Source organism: Pseudorca crassidens, chromosome 12, assembly GCF_039906515.1.
Source record: "Pseudorca crassidens isolate mPseCra1 chromosome 12, mPseCra1.hap1, whole genome shotgun sequence".
Taxonomy (NCBI): Eukaryota; Metazoa; Chordata; class Mammalia; order Artiodactyla; family Delphinidae; genus Pseudorca; species Pseudorca crassidens.
Genome location: NC_090307.1, coordinates 82,646,780 through 82,663,476, shown reverse-complemented (window position 1 = coordinate 82,663,476; position 16,697 = coordinate 82,646,780). Strand labels below are relative to the sequence as shown.

At 44.5% G+C, this 16,697-nt stretch overlaps 1 protein-coding gene and 1 long non-coding RNA gene across 31 annotated transcripts in view; one reads left to right on the top strand and one right to left on the bottom strand.

Annotated features, from left to right (window-relative positions):
• Positions 1 to 5,216, bottom strand: part of ATXN2 (ataxin 2) — a 127,665-nt gene extending 122,449 nt beyond the window's left edge. For 21 of the 30 annotated variants that reach the window (XR_010933337.1, XR_010933336.1, XR_010933340.1 and 18 more), the window contains exon 1: positions 4,725 to 5,070. Coding sequence is in view for 9 of the 30 variants with exons in the window: in XM_067700828.1 (XP_067556929.1) it covers positions 4,725 to 4,951 (227 nt within the window). In the remaining 21 variants the exon portion in view is untranslated. Of the gene's footprint in view, positions 1 to 3,611; positions 3,757 to 3,831; positions 3,880 to 4,724 lie in introns of those variants that run through there. The other 9 variants (XM_067700833.1, XM_067700831.1, XM_067700832.1 and 6 more) reach the window with 5 other exon arrangements.
• LOC137203872 (uncharacterized) overlaps positions 4,826 to 16,697 on the top strand; it is a 30,602-nt gene continuing 18,730 nt past the window's right edge. Inside the window, exon 1 of the long non-coding RNA XR_010933355.1 lies at positions 4,826 to 4,952. This is a non-coding gene — a long non-coding RNA (uncharacterized lncRNA). The remainder of the gene's footprint in view (positions 4,953 to 16,697) is intronic.

The window sequence follows — 16,697 nt, the reverse complement described above, 5'->3', positions numbered from 1 at the left end:
TTGTAGGTTTTTGCCCAATCTTAAACAGCGTATTTTTGCTGTACACCTGAAACTAACACAACATTGTAAATCAACTATATTCCAATAAAATTTTTTTAAAGTATATTTTCTTTAGGTACTTGGGATGAAAATTAAACTGATTAGGTAAAATTAAAAAGCTCAACAGAAACACAAAAAGGTACCTCTTTTAACAACCATCTACAGTTTACCTGTGGATTAATTTGTTAATTAATCCACATAAAAGAATGAATTAGCAAGGGATGATGCAGTTCAAACCTTATAAATTACAACTGGGGCCATATGATTAATTAATTTAGGTTAAAAGCAAATGGCTAACTACCTCACGTTCAAAACTTTGCTCAAATGTTCTCTCTTCAAGAGGCTAACCCATTTAAAACTGCAACCCACTCCCTTCCCCCACACTCCCATATCATATCTTTAATCTGCTCTCCTCTAATCCTATGGCTCTTAACTAATATATACAGTTTGCTAATTTAATGTCTCATTTATTGTCTGGTTCCTCACACCGGAATGTAAACAACTGGAGGGCAGCTATCTTTCCTTTTATTCATTAATATATCCCAAGCACCTACCTCTCCATTGTACACAGATTTTCAATAAATTTATGTATTGAATGAATGTAGTTTTTTTAGGCTCTTCTATAAGAAACTTAATTTAAAGAGACAAAAATCTCACCAATATTTAAATGGAAGCATGATGAACAATTACAATGAACTGCAGCATAATTTCTAAGTTGCAATGCCTTAAGAGAAAGAAGCAGTGAAAGTACTAAGCTGAAAATTACTAAGAAAGTTTTCATTCACACTTAATCCTGTATCCAAAGAAATTCTAATACTGTATTATTTTAGGGTCTGGAATACAGTAATAGGATTATAAACCTGTATCTACATCTATCTATCTATGAATACATACACATGCAACACATATATATATATTTTAACAGGGAAGGGAACATGGAAAAGAAAGAGATACGGCTTAACCAGTGATAATTCCCAATAGTGCTATGAAATTACAAAAAAAGGTACTAAAAAATAATTTGATCTTATACTAGCAGCTAATAAAAAATACTTTTAGATGAACGAGGAAGGTTAACCAAAAAACACAAAGTTTTAGAATAAGTTCCTCAGGACTGTCATTCCTCTACGTAGCAGAAGTATCAGCACAATAGATATACCATGTATCCTCATTAATATTAACAGTTACAATTTTCAAACCACCTTCACATTCATTAATTAAATCCTCAGAGAAACCAAAGTGAAAGATAAACAGATAACTAATAAAAGCACTTAATTATGTATGCACTCGACAGTAAATGCAACTTTCCCCTTCAAAATCCCCCAAAGTGTTTGACAAACTACAAAAAACCGTTCTATAAAAGAGCCACCTTTTCAGCACTGGAAACTAACACAAGTCTTCTGAAGAGTATTATGGCACAGCTAGCAAGAGCCATAAAAAACTTGAAGACCTCTGGCCTAGTAAAACCACTCCTGGGAACTTCTCTAAGGAAATAATTAGACTGAAGCAAAAAGCTCTTAGTATAAAGATGTTTACTGCACCACCATCTATAATAGCAAAAATGTGGAAACCCAAATCCCCACAATAGAATGGTTAAGCAGAAACTTTAAAAAGAAAATTTATAATGCAGTGCTAAGAAGAAAAAAGCTGAACACAAAATAACATACACAATCACTAAAACCACATAAAAATCAAAGCAGCAAAAATAAGAATTGGATTAAGGTAAAATTACGTTCACACTTTAACACTGTGTTTACATTAATCTAAGAGAAAACAGCCACCTTCTAAAGCATATGACAATTAAAGACAATAAATTTTTGAAAGCCATGAAAATCCACTGTTGACAACAAAAAAATTCGAATATGAAATGCTGTATTATTTAAAGCAGACATGTGAGTTTCTAGACTTTCAAGAATATTTTGCTGTCTATAAACATGGCAAACCCAATGCTGCATTTTTTTAATTCACCTTTGGTCCCAGAAACACATTTGAACTGCTGATACACACAAGCATACGTGAAGAAACTCTAGAAACTGTAATTGGTTTATAAAGAACCCAGTAACAGTGATTCAAAATGGAAAGGAATTCCACAAGTACATTAACTAAAGAACATGTACAATAACAAAATTTCACACTATATGAATCCAATACATTAAACGAAACTTCACATATTCATCAAAAAGAATAAGGGCTACATACAATTTATGACTCAAAAGAACTTAAGGCAAGCAAGAATCTAAATTAATCTTAAATGTTTGTGAAGTCTCAAGGAACAAAAAAGATCTGTGGTATTAAAACATTCCAAATATTTTTGATCACTCAAGCCACTCTGGAACAAATTCTCTAATTTTTAAGCCTAAGGAAAACTGATGCAATCTAAAAACCTTAGTTTTCATTTTTAATTATTTAAACAAGTTGAATATATCTGCCAGATTTCTATCTGCTCCCAAAAAGGAAAAAACAGTGCATCCTTCTTTATAAAAATTATACTTAAATTTTTTCCAAATTTTTTTGTTACTATGGATGCCACTGGAAAACGGGAACTGAAGTTACAGAATTGTATGTGGACAGAGCTGGGAAAATAAGCACTTCATTTAACTAGTTTTGATAGGTAGCAACTGTAGATGCTTCAAAGGCGAAACTGGGAGTGGGGGGCGGGGGTGGGTGGGTAGCGTAGAAGTCAAGAAAACCAGTGTTCCTGACTGTCGCACACTGAAGGCAGAACTCCTTAAAAAACCAGTTCTGGGGCCTTCCTGGTGGCCCAGAGGTTAAGAATAATCTCCCTACCAATGCAGGGGACACGGGTTCGAGCCCTGGTCGAGGAACTAAGATGCCACATGCCGCGGAGCAACTAAGCCCGTGCGCCACAACTACTGAGCCTGCGCTCTAGAGCCCGCGCGCGTGCCACAACTACTGAAGCCCGTGCGCCTAGAGCCCGTGCCCCTCAACAAGCCACCGCAATGGGAAGCCCGGCACCGCAAGGAAGAGTAGCTCCCGCTCACCGCAACTAGAGAAAGCCCGCGCCTGCGCGCTGCAAAAATAAAATTTTTAAATTTATTTTTTAAAAAATCAGCTCTGAATCATCTTGATGGATAAGTTATCCTGCCATAAATGATAATTCTTTGGAAATGGATTGCTAAAAACCTGTTTTCAAAAAGAAAACTGAAAAAAAAAGAAGAAAAAAAGAGAAAACTCTGCATCAAAAAATACCCCCTTATCCCACCACCTGCTAAAGCCAGGAGGTCTACTTAAGGAGGACTCTCATCACCGAGCCTGCCAACCCCGCCTAGGCCTAAGGGGAGGCACGGTGGTGCCGGCAACACGGATGGGCTCGGGGCACAGGGGACGTGTACTGGCCTGCCCTTGGTGATCTCTGGCGGCAATCCCCAAGTTAAGGGCACTGGCCACAACGGAATGCAATCTATTGACATTTGCTGCCCCGTCTGAACACTAAGCATTTTCTTAGTTCGCGAAATGCGAACTGACAACGCCCCCCCCCACGCACCCCGCACCAGGCCTCCAGAGCCAGACCCGGTCGGCTGAGGCGACGTGAGCCCCCAGTCTGTACCACAAACCTGGGTCAAAGTGAAGTGGGGGAGGCGACGCAAGTCAACACCGCATTTCTGCCTTCCGGAACCCCACCGTGCCTCCTGCTGACATCCCTCTCCTCTGGAAATTTATAAATCGGGGCAAGTACTGGGAAAAAACACACAGCGTGCCCGCCCCCTGCCGCCAACGCCCGCTACGTCCCCGGTCCGGCCTGAGCTGCCGCGCCTGGGGCCGGCCTTCGCCCACCACTATTCAAAGGCGCCTTCTCCTCCGCGGCCTCGGAACAGCAATGCGGCTCGGCCGCCACCCGCGCCAGAGAGGCCTTGCGGGGGAAGGAGGGAGGCCGGGAGGGGGTCGGGCACTCCCCCATCCCTTCCGCACGTGGGGGAGGGCGGAACGCTGCGGGAAACTGCACAGAGCCCCACGATTCCCGCGGAGCTCTGGAGCCCCCGCCGCCGCCTCAGACTTAAATGGGAAGGGCTGCGGGGGTCACTGCCCACCCACCTCCACCCGGTCCTTCGATCTCTCTCTGGGCAGAGAAGGGCGTGGGTAAGGAGACTGCACAGACCCTCATGACTCCAGCTGAGGCTGTGGCTGCCCCTTTAACAGGCGGGGGGGGGGGGGACACTGCCCTAACCTTACCCCCCTCCCTCGTTATTCCCAAACGGGGGAGTTGGCAAGTTTCGGGAGACAACCTAAACCTAAAGACCCTTCCACGTTAATATTTAAAGGAGGTGGGAGCGCTGCCCAAGCATCCCCCTCACTGGGGGCAGAGAAGCCTTAAAAAAGGTGATCGAGGGCTGACAATCGCCGAGACCTGTAAAGCCTCCCGAACACTTAAATGGAGAGGGGGAGGCTGCCGAGTCCTTCCATCTTGACCGTTTGAGAGAGGGGGTGGGGATGTTGCAGGAGGATGGACACCGCCTGACATTCCCAGAGGGATTCCGCGGCGCCCCCTCACCCTACCGCACCAGGCTCTAGACGCGAGCGCCACCCCCACTGAAGGCCCCCAGCCCACCCCGCCCCCCCAGCCCAGGCAGTCACGGGGCGGGGACCGCGGTGCGGGCCGCGGGGGAGGGGACGCGAGGCCCGGGCTGGTCCAGGCCCCTAAGCGTAGGGGGCAGGGGCGCGACACCCACCTGCCCAGGCCCGGCCGCCCGCCGCCTGCGCTCGCCGCCGCCACCGAGGAGGAGGAGGAGGAGGAGGAAGCCGCGGCCGAGGACGACGAGACTGAGGAAGAGGACGGCGACGGCGCGGCGGCGGGCGACGTGAGGAGGCCGCCGCCGCCGCCAGGCTTGCGGGCATTGGCGGCCGCGGGCTGCTGCTGCTGCTGCTGCTGCTGCTGCTGCTGGGGCTTCAGCGACATGGTGAGGGGCCCATACACCGGCCCGCACGCCGGGCGGGGACAGCCGGGAGCCGGGCGCGCCGAAGAGACGCCGGAGCGCGGCGGGGAGGCGCGGGTCGGCGCGGCGGGGGGGGCACCCGGGCCGGCGAGGGGGAGAAGGAGGACGACGAAGGGGCGGGGAGGCCCGCCGAAACCGAGGAGCCGCCGGGAGCCGGGCCGGGGCGCGCCACCGCCGTTGCCGTTGCTACCAAAACAGTCTGAGGCGGAGGGAGGCGAGCGTTGCCCGGAGGGAGGGGGGCCGGGGCCGGGCGGGGGAGGGGCGGCGGAGGGATACGGTGTCGGAGCCCCGCCGCTGCCGCCGCCCCGCCGCGCCGGCCGCGGGAGCGAGCGCCGCCCGGGCCACCTGGCCGCGGCGAAGCGACGAGGCTCGATGGCCGCCGCGGGGCCCCGAGGAGCTGCGGCCGCCGAGTGCATCGGGGGTCGGGCACACAGAGGTGCCGCGTGGCGACGCTGGGTGGGCGCGGAGGTGCGGAATGGGGACTCTTTACCGGAAGTCGGAAGGGTCGGGCGGAAGCAGAACGTGAGGCGGCACCGGGGCAGGGAGGGACACGTGAGGAGCGGGTGCCGCGCAGGGCCGCGTTCGCTGGGGTCGGGTGAGGGCCCGGCGCCGGCCGGCCCTGCCCGGATCCGCCCTCTTCGAGGCGGGTCTGCCCTTCGGAGAGGGAGTGTCTATGTTCGCCTGCAGGGCCAGCCTAGTGTAGCGAACCCAAACGCAGTGGTTCTGGGCGCCCCTCACCCGCGCAGCGTTCACCGTTCTCAGGCAGCTAGGAGAATCCGTGTTTGCCCCACCTGATGCAACTTCGAAAATGGACTGCAAGTGTCTTCAGGGCGGAGACTGTCTTGCTATATATAAAGCACCTGGAACACAAGCCTCCCATAGTTTTCTTTGTATCCCCGGCACCTGGCACACAGTAGGCTCTCACTGTGTCAGCCGGGTGTCAAAGACAGTCCGTCCTGTCTTCCCTTGCCAAGACCAACAGGGTAGGAATCGAACAACCTCCCGGGGCCACCCACATCTGATTACGTTTTCCCCGCTTTTCCAACCCCGGCACCACTGACCAGAAAACTCTTTTGGGTATCTGACCTTCATTTGAACCCATGTTCCTTCACTTTGAACTTCTTTTTCCTCCTTCATGAGACTCAAAAAGAAGTACATGATTGGTAGAGCTATTGGTAATGGGGTTTCCTTCGGTGGAGACAGATCTCACAAGAATGTGCGAACTTTAGACCTTGGCCCCTTTAGAAGTTTTACTTTAACTTAGCTTGGTAGCCAGCACAGTAATCCGTGTTTCTTTTCTTTCTTTCTTTTTCTTTTTTTACTGTGTTGCAATTAAATTGGAAGCGATTAGGTAACTTTTGTTTCCCTTGGTGAAGAATCTAGTTTTTTAAAAAGTGAAATTACTTCAGGAAATGATAGGGAGGAAACACCAACATGTACCTCAGTCTCCCAGAACTATCAAATAAAGGTAAAGACATAGAGAAACTTAGAAAATGATTAAGCCATGAGCCTCCAGTAGCCAAATTGAAAATCTCCTAGATAGTTGGGCAAAAATGATTATCATATTCTGCAAACAGTTGAAAAGTGGGATATCAACTTTATCTTCCATCTGAGGTAGAAAGGAGGTTGAGGAGGGAAAGAGCATTCTTTTAAGCCAACAGTTGCAAACTCCTTGAAAAATTAACCCAAAGGAAACTGAGACTAAAAAACTGGATGAGGAAAAAAAAAAAATAGAAGGACCATAATAGAAATACAATCAACTTTCTCTCGTTTAATGATTTGACAGTTAGCCATATCTGGGACCAAGGTCCCAAAATTCAATGCTAGGACCAAATTCCACAGATAGAAGGAAAAAAGAAAGTGGAATAAGAAGACCTGAAGCTGACATAGCTGAACTTGATTTCATTTATGCTGAGAAAGCTGAAGTTTTCACCTATTATTATTGAAACTATATTTTAACAGCTTTATTGAAATATATCTTACATACTATGAAATTCACCCATTTTGTGTACAATTCAGTGATTCTCCGTAAATTTGCACAGTTGTGCAACCATCACAACTAATTTCTGAACATCTCCATCACCCCAAAAGAATCATTTTTACCCATTTGCAGTTACTCCCAGAACATCCTCAGTCCCAGCAGCCACTAATCTACCTGTCTCAGTGGATTTATCTGCTGTGTACCTTTCATATAAATGGGATTTTACAATGTGTTCTTTGCCTTCTTTCACTTGACATGTTTTTGAGGTTTATCCATGTCATAGCATGTATCAGGGTTTCATTCCTTATTATCACTGAATAGTATTCCATTGTATGGATATACTTGGATTCAACCAACCATGGATCGAAACAGAAATTTTTTTTAAAATTTTATTTATTTTATTTTTGGCTGCGTTGGGTCTTCGCTGCTGCGCGCGGGCTTTCTCTAGTTGCGGTGAGAGGGGGCTACTCTTTGTTGCGATGCGCAGGTTTCTCATTGCGGTGGCTTCTCTTGTTGCAGAGCACAGGCTCTAGGTGCGCAGGCTCAGTAGTTGTGGCGCACGGGCTTAGTTGTTCCGCGGCATGTGGGATCTTCCCGGACCAGGGCTCGACCCTGTGTTCCCTGCATTGGCAGGAGGATTCTTAACCACTGTGCCACCAGGGAAGCCCGAAAAAAAATTTTTTTCTTACAGGTTTTTTTGGTTTGTTTTTGTCTTTTGTTTTGTTTGTTTTGGCCACACTGTGCGGCTTGTTGGATCTTAGTTCTCCCGCCAGGGATCGAACCCAGGCGCCTGGCAGTGGAAGTGCTGAGTCCTAACCACTAGACCGCCGGGGAGTTTCCCCCCCAAAAATTTTAATTCCCAAAAGTTCCAAAAAGCAAAACTTGAATTGGCTAAGCTCTGGCAACTATTTATATAGCATTTACGTTGTATTAGTTATTATAAGTAATCTAGAGGTGATTTAAAGTATACGGGAGAATGTATATAGTTTATGTGCAAATACTACACCATTTTATACAGAGAACTTGAGCATACTCGGATTTTGGTATCCATGGGGTTCCTGGAACCAATCCCCTGAGGATACTGAGGGATGACTATACCACATTTTGTGTATCTACTCACCAGTTGGTGGACATTTTGATTGTTTCAAGTTTTGGGCTATTATGAATAATGCTGCTATGAACATTTGTAAACATATGTCTTCATGTAGACATATATTTTTATTTCTTTTGGGCAGATGCCTAGTAATGGAAAGTTGGGTGATATGGTAAATTTAAATTTAACTTTTTAAAGATACTGTCAAACTCTTTTCCAAAGTGACTGTGCCATTTCATAATACATCCACACCTGGAATGTTTGAGAGTTTATCATTAAAATTTGATTTCTCAGGAGTTCCCTGGTGGCCTAGTGGTTAGGATTCTGGGCTTTCACTGCCATGCCCGGGTGCAATCCCTGGTCAGGGAACTGAGATCCCACAAGCTATGCGGTGTGGCCAAAAAAAAAAAAAAAATTTTTTTTGATTTCTGTTTTTATATTAAAATAGAAACCAAGGGAGCCTCTACTGTTGATTCTATTCTATACAGCCACCTTTTTTCTTTGTGGAAGGAGGATCACCACCCAAAATGAAGTAATATCACTTATTGCAAACCCTTCATCTGAATTCTGGATCTCTGAAGACATGGTTAACAACAACTGTGATGTCAGAGGGCTTTAGCTTTAGATGAAAATGCCGGGATAATGCACCGTAAGACAGAATGGTGTGTGGGAATTCCCTGGCAGTCCAGTGGTTAGGACTCAGACCTTCCACTTCTGGCGGCCTGGGTTTGATCCCTGGTCGGGGAACTAATCCAGCCCCCTCCAAAAAAAAGACAAAATAGCGTGGAAGGCAGCCGTTAAAGTGACCCCCTATGATCCTGTTCTCCTGGTGTTCAGACCCTGTGAAATCCCCTCCACTTGAATATGAGCAAGACCTAGTGGCTTCCTTCTAACAAAAAGTTGGAAAAAATTATGGGTTTTCACTCCAGAATTAGGTTACAAAAACTGTGCCTTTTGTATTGGATTGCACATTCTCACTTGCTTTGAAGAAGGCTAGCTGCCATGTTGTGAGCTGCCCTATGGAGAGGCCTGCATGGCAAGGAACTGATGTCTCCAACCACAGTGAGAACCTGATGGACAGCAACAAGCCATGTGAGTGAGCTTGGAAGAGGATCATCCTCTAATCAAGCCTTGATATGACTCTAGCCCTGGTCAATGTACCTTATTAGGCTTTCTTAGAAACCCCGTGCCTGAGACACTCAGCTAAACTGTACCAGACTCCTAATTCTTGTTGTTTAAGTCATTACGTTTTGCAATAATTTGTTATGCAGCAATAGATAACATGGGCTTCCCCGGTGGTGCAGGGGTTGAGAATCTGCCTGCCAGTGCAGGAGACACGGGTTCGAGCCCTGGTCTGGGAAGATCCCACATGCCGCGGAGTAACTGGGCCCGTGAGCCACAAGTACTGAGCCTGCGCATCTGGGGCCTGTGCTCCGCAGCAAGAGAGGCCGCGACAGTGAGAGGCCCGCGCACTGCGATGAAGAGTGGCCCCCGCTCGCCGCAACTAGAGAAAGCCCTCGCACAGAAACGAAGACCCAACACAGCCATAAATAAATAAATAAATAGATAGATAGATAACTAATACACACAACCCCCAAAAAAGTGCATTTCCTATGATTTCTGTGTGCATTCAGAATTCTTTAAAGACAAATGCTGAAGTCAGGAACTAACATTGTATCCAATAGAAGTTGAATCTTTGAATGCTTCCCCCACCCCAAATGATTTTCAGGTAGCCGTTTAAACAAAACCAACAAGTGTCATTGGGGAGTTGTCATTGAAGACAGTGAAGAACATTGTTCTGAAAGAGTTCAGATATAGAAAAGTATTGCTTAAACACTTCAAAAATAGCTGTGGCCACTTCAACCACTATTTCAGAAATGAAAGAAGTATCAAGTGAGAAACCATATAGAGAAAGACTTTCAAACTTGGGAATCCAGTCCTGTGGATTCTATACTTGCTTTCTGATTTTCAGTGACCCTTCAATGAGCCACACGGCCCTTTAATTTTCATCATAGCAATGAGTAATCAAGTCTGAGGATTTGGAGATGAAAAAGTGATGTAGCCATGCAAAACAGAAATGGGAAGAGTGATTTGTGATCACTCAGTACAGCAGCACACATCAGATGATCCAGTATTTCCAGCAATTCACTTTTCTGCAATCATTTCTTTTCAGCTCTCTTCATTTGAACATGCTTAATGTATGATGATACATTATTCACTCAATACTCTTGATTTCTCTTTCAAAAGCATGAAAATTAATTCAAATCAAAACTAACGTGCACCCCCCCCAAACCCATCCTCTTCAAGTTTTTGCATAGACTTGAAAAAAGAAAAAAGAGCAGATGTAATTTCAAAAATAGGACCATCGCTAATTAAACCAGTGTTTTTTTTCTAACCATGGTTACTCAGAATTCTTAGAGGCTAATCTATTTGTAGACACTCCAGGAATCCCAAAAGACTAAAGGCGATAAAAAAAAAAAGAGAAAGAAAGAAAAAAGGAAGGAAGGAAGGAAAGAAAGGAAGGAAGGAAGGAAGGAAGGAAGGAAGAAAGAGTGTGGTATGATGCTACCAGGAGGGCATTATTTACACACCTTGTGTGCAAAGTAACGACATTCCCATAGGTTTGAAAAAACTGAGGGGGGTGTGACAAAATAGGGAACACAGCAACATTATTTGAAAAGCTTTTAAATGAGCCATTTCCTCCACACAAGCACACTTCTGGTTGTTAAGTTGCTCGTTTTGTTTTACCTTGTGGGACAGAATAATAATGCAGTGACATTATTCACAAGGCAAAAGCTGGATGCCGGCTGAAATAGACACAAAAGAAAGAATTCTTTATTTTTCACTGGAAATGCTTGTGCTGTGCAGAGCCAGAAATTTAAAGAAACTCGGCCATTTGTTTTTCCTGGTTCTCCCTTTGTTTTCATTCACCCTCTTTTTGGGAGGTGAATTTCCTGGGCAGCCTGTTATTTCAGGGTTCACAGGTTTATGGAAAGCCAAAGATGTGAGGTATGCACCATTTGGAGAATGCAGGATGGGATTTAAAATGGATGCGTGCAGCACCGGTGACAGCTGAGCTGGCCTTTAGCATGTGATCTTGTTAGTTTGCTACAGGATACTGTGAGCCCTACAGTGGAACCCCAGAGGGATCAGACTATAATTAATACTGACATTGCGGACCTATGATCTTAGAAGAGGGACTTAGATTCTTATTTGGAAGTGGAACACATACAGACTTAACAATACCCACTGTCTTACTTAAGCTCCCATATTATCAAAACTAATTCTTTTCTATAAGGTAAGCCAGGACTTGAGAATGTTAATGATGAAAATAATTGTAGTTCCTTCTATAGCAGGTACCGTGTGCCAGTTCTATGTTCTTTCTGCATAATAACTCATTTAATCCTCACAACAATCCATTGACTCTTGTCAGGAGGGGAGAATTTTGCCTCGCCCTAAAGGACATTAGCAATCTTGAGAGACATTTTTGGATGTCACAATTGAAGGGGAAACGCTACTGGCATCCTGTGGGTAATGACCAGGGATGCTACTAAACACCCTACAATGCACAAGACAGCCCCCACCAGAGACTTTTCCAGCCCTAAATGTCAGTGGTGCTGAGGTTGGTTGAGAAGCCCTGCATTCACCCTATGAAGTAGACAGGATTATTATATTTCCATTTGATAGATGGGGAGACTGAGGCACAGAGAGTGTAAGTCACCTTGCCTAAACTTAGACTCATTAAATGACAGAGCTGGGATTTGAGGCCAGGCAGTCTGTCTACAACATCTGGACTCTAAACCACTTTGCTATTTGAAATAGTGATGGCCCAAGCTGGCTCTCTGGGAAAATAAACTAATCTCCTTGGTTTCATCAAATGCAATCTTCTAGGGAGCTGGCACCACAGATTACTGCCTGTTTCCTGATTAGAGAAATAACTGACTATTGTAAAAGTCACCATCTGCAAGAGACAAGCTGGCACTGCCTATCAAAAGTGACACTGCACCTTCCCCTTGGCCCAATAAGGGTGAAAAGATGAATGTACAAGGATAATCACTGCAGTGTTGTTTGGAACAAAGAATAGAAACTCCATCAGCGGCAGACAGATAAATGCCTTGTAGGGTGTCCCAAATACAATGGAATATGGAATATTCTCAGCTGTTCAGTGAGAAAGACGTAGATCTTTACACTGATCTGAAAGGATCTTTAAAACCTGTTGTTAAAAAAAAGAAAAAAGGTAACTATGTGAGGTGACGGATGTGTTAATTCACTGGATTGCAGTAATCACTTTGGAAAGTCTACAAATATCAAACCATCACGTTGTACACTTTAAATATATACAATTTTATTTGTCAATTGTACCTCAAAAAAGCTGAGGAGAAGAAAGACCTGTTGGTAAGCCAAAAAGCAGAAAATTAAAAAATGAAACAAAACAACAAAACATAAATGTGTAGAATATTTTGTGTGGTATACACGCACTTGTGTTAAACGAAGGGGAAGTATGTGTGAGCGTGTGTGTGTGTGTTTGTGTGTGGGTTTTTTTTTTTACTGTGTATATATGCATACATCTAGAATATCTCTAAATGAGGCACTAAAAATTGACACTAGGGGACTAGGGACCCCTTACACTGTTTGAAAACTTATTTTACCATGCCTTTTATATCTTGTATATTACCTTTTCCAAAAAAAACAAAACAAAACATGTTAGAACATCAGTAGGAATAACTAATATTTGTATAGCACCTTGTGGTTTACAAAGCACTTTTTTTTTTTTTTTGCCATGCCTCGTGGCTTGTGGGAGGCCTATGGGATTGAACCCAGGGCCATAGCAGTGAAAGCACTGAGTCCTAACCACTGCACCACCAGGGAACTCCCACAAAGCCCTTTTATTTGCATTGTTTCCTTTGGCACTGACCCCGTTATAGGGATGGCAACACCAGAACAGAAAAGTGGCATGAGCTATCCAAGGTCACTCGCTGCTAACCTGCCCTTTCTCATTTCCCAAAGTAAGATCAATTACTATCTCTACCACTTGAATTTTGTTTTATTCAGCCACAAACTGCCATTCTCAAACTCTAAGCAGTCAATCCTGGGTCACATAGAAATGGAAAAGAAAGGCTTGTTTCAGGAACTTTTCACCCCTGCATCCCTTTCTGCCACATTTGTATTGTTTTCTGCTGAAATGCCATATTGGTCAAATATAGGAGCTGCAGAAACAGGTAGAACCCTTCACTCCCACCACCCAAACAGAGTCCATCTGTATGTGGTAAGCACTTAATAAACTTCAGTTGATTTGATTTGACAGAGACTAATTCTCAGTTTATACACATTTGCTTCTTTGAGCTTGAAATGGCATATGCTTCCTATTCAGACCTGCTGATGACTACCAGCCATGGGCCACAATGATGGGGCCAACATCAAGGTCACCCCCTAATGACCCAAGCATTTCCAGGCAGTGATGGGGACGGTTGAACAGCTAGCCTTCCTTACGCACATGTCTCCATCATATGTGATTTGCCCAGTTTGCATTCACCCACTGGATAAAGCTTCCTTCTCTTACAGTTAATAGCTTGTGATGCGGTCTTGTAGGCATTGGAGCCAAGAAACCACGAGGGGCATTTTGGGGAACTATTCTAAGTCACCAGCCTTCTGCAGGCCTGAAGGAGGTCGCAGCTGAGTCCCTATGAGAGTTGGTTTCACTCTCCTTTGATCAGGGTTCTCTTCCATTGCACATGTGGCTCATTTCTGTCCTCAGAGGGTCAATGCAGGACAAGTCTTCATGCAGCAGTAAGCAATTGACAGGCTTCTAGTATCCTGGAAATGACTCAGAAATCCTATTACTGCAATTTCTAATGATCTAGACACATGATTTTTTTTTTTAAGTTACACGAGCCTTTTAAAGAACATTCTGAGTATTTGTGTATCAGCATTCCCTGTGTAACAAACCACCCCCAACATAGTGGCTTAAAACAATTAACTTTTTAAAATTTCTTAAAATTGTGTGGGTTGACTGAATAATTCTTCCATTCTGGGCTGGCTCGACTGGGGTTGGATGGTCTAGGATGGTCTCATTGACATGTCTGGCAGTTGGCTCTATGTCAATTGCAGATGGTAAGGACAACTTGGCCACATGTCTATCAACTGTACTCCAATTTAAAAAAGAGAAGTGAGAAATGCAAATCAAAACTACATGAGGTACCACCTCACATCGGTCCAAAAGGCCATCATCAAAAAATCTACAAACAATAAATGCTGGAGAGGATGTGGAGAAAAGGGAACCCTCTTACACTGTTGGTGGGAATACAGATTGGTACAGTCACTATGGAGAACAGTATGGAGGTTCCTTAAAAAAAGAAAAATAGAACTACCATATAACCCAGCAATCCCACTCCTGGGTGTATACCCAGAGAAAACCATAATTCAAAAAGATACATGCACCTCAATGTTCATTGCAGCACTATTTACAATAGCCAGGACATGGAAGCAACCTAAATGTCCGTCAACAGAGGAATGGATAAAGATGATGTGGTACATATCTACAATGGAATATTACTCAGCTATAAAAAAATGAAAGTGTGCCATTTGCAGAGTCGTAGGTGGACCTAGAGACTGTTATACAGAGTGAAGTAAGTCAGAAAGAGAAAAACAAATATCGTATATTAACACATGTATGTGGAATCTAGAAAAGTGGTATAGATGAACTTATTTACAAAGCAGAAATAGAGACAGACACAGAAGTAGAGAACAAACATGGATACCAAGAGGGGAGGAGGGGGTGGGATTGATTGGGAGATTGGGATTGACATATATACACTACTACGTATAAAATAGATAACTAATGAGAACAGACTGTATAGCACAGAGAACTCTACTTGGTGCTCTGTGGTGACCTAAATGGTAAGGAAACCCAAAAAAGAGGGGCTATATGTATACATATGGCTGCTTAACTGTGCTGTACAGCAGAAACTAACACACCATTGTAAAGCAACTATACTCCAATTAAAAAAAAAGTGGAATCATACAGATAAATAAATAAATGTGTACAATTCACTGGTTTTTAGCATATATAGAGTTGTGCAACTATCACCAGAGTATAATTTTAGAACATTTCATTGTCCCCCAAAGAAATCCAATACCCATTAGCAATCTCTCCCCATTACCTCCTTTCCCCAGCCCCTAGCGACCACTAATCTACTTTCTGACATTTGGGCTATTTCTTTTTATTGTGGTAAAATATACATAGCATAAAATTTACCATTTTAACCATTTTTAAGTGTACAGTTCAGTGGCATCAAGTACATTCACATTATTGTGCAACCATCACTGCCATTTCCCTCCAGGACTTTTTCATCATCCCAAACTGAACTCTCTGCCCATTAACACTAACTCCCCATTTCCCCCTCCCCCGGCCCTTGGTAACCAGCAGTCTACTTTCCGTCTCTGACTTCGACTGCTTTAATACCGCATATAGATGGAATCATACAGTATTTGTCCTTTTGTGTCTGGTTTCTTTCAGTTACTATAACGTCTTCAAGGTTCATCTGTGTTGTAGCAGGTGTCAGAATTTCCTTCTCTTTTGAGGCTGAATCATTCCCCAAAGTGTGGATAAACTACATTTTAACTCGGGCTATATTATGCCAAGGTTTTCTTTGTTTGTTTTGTTTCTTTGCTTTTTTTATTTTGAGGCAATTGTAAATTCACATGCAGTTGTAAGAAATACAGAGATCTCATGTACCTTTGCTCATTTTCCCCAATGGTAACATCTTGTAAAACTATAGTACGAAATCACAACTAGGATGTTGGCATTGATACAGTCGAGATACAGAACTTTACCATCACCACAATGATGCCTAATGCTGCCCTTTTTAGCCACACCTCCTTTTATCTCACCCATGGTCCCCTTACCCCTGACAGCTACTAGTCTGTTCCCCATGTCTACAAGCCTGTCATTTCATACATACATACTGTAAATCATATAGTATGTAACCCTTTGGAGTTATACCAAGGTTTGAGAGTGATTTTTTTCTAGATTGACCTCTAATAATTGAGTAATGGACTCATTCACACTCATCTCCATCTCCTTCCAAACGAAAACTAAGAGTTAGGCTGAGCTTACGCCTCTGTATCCTACACGGCCCGGGGAGAGAGTAACACAGGAGAGGCTGTGGGGAAGGGAGAGATGACGGGGGGGGGGGGTGGGGGGGTGGGGGGGGGGTGGAGCGGCCTGTGCCTGCATGTCTCCCTCAGGGCCAAGCCCTTCTGACCTTACCCACCTCAGGCCTAAGGAGGCTTTGGGTATCCTGGCATTCAGAGCGCTGAGTGTTCTGTTCCATGTTCTGCAGGCAGACAGGAGTGACTCAGGTGAAACTGACCTGTTGGGAAAGCCCCACATAGCCAGGACTGAGGAGGCGGGTTCAAAAATCTCAACCCCCATCCAAAGCCTGGTGTTCGAGAGCTGCTCCAGCTTGGGGAGCAGCCTCTGTGGACTGCTTTTGAATAGGCTGACCTGAGCATTGTGCAAGGAGGTTCACATATTGTCGGTTGTTCTTTGTAATAGTGACACCCTCATTCGCTTCCACTGGGTGCTCCCCACTACCACCTCTACCCCCTTTATCTATTCTGCACTAATGTTGGA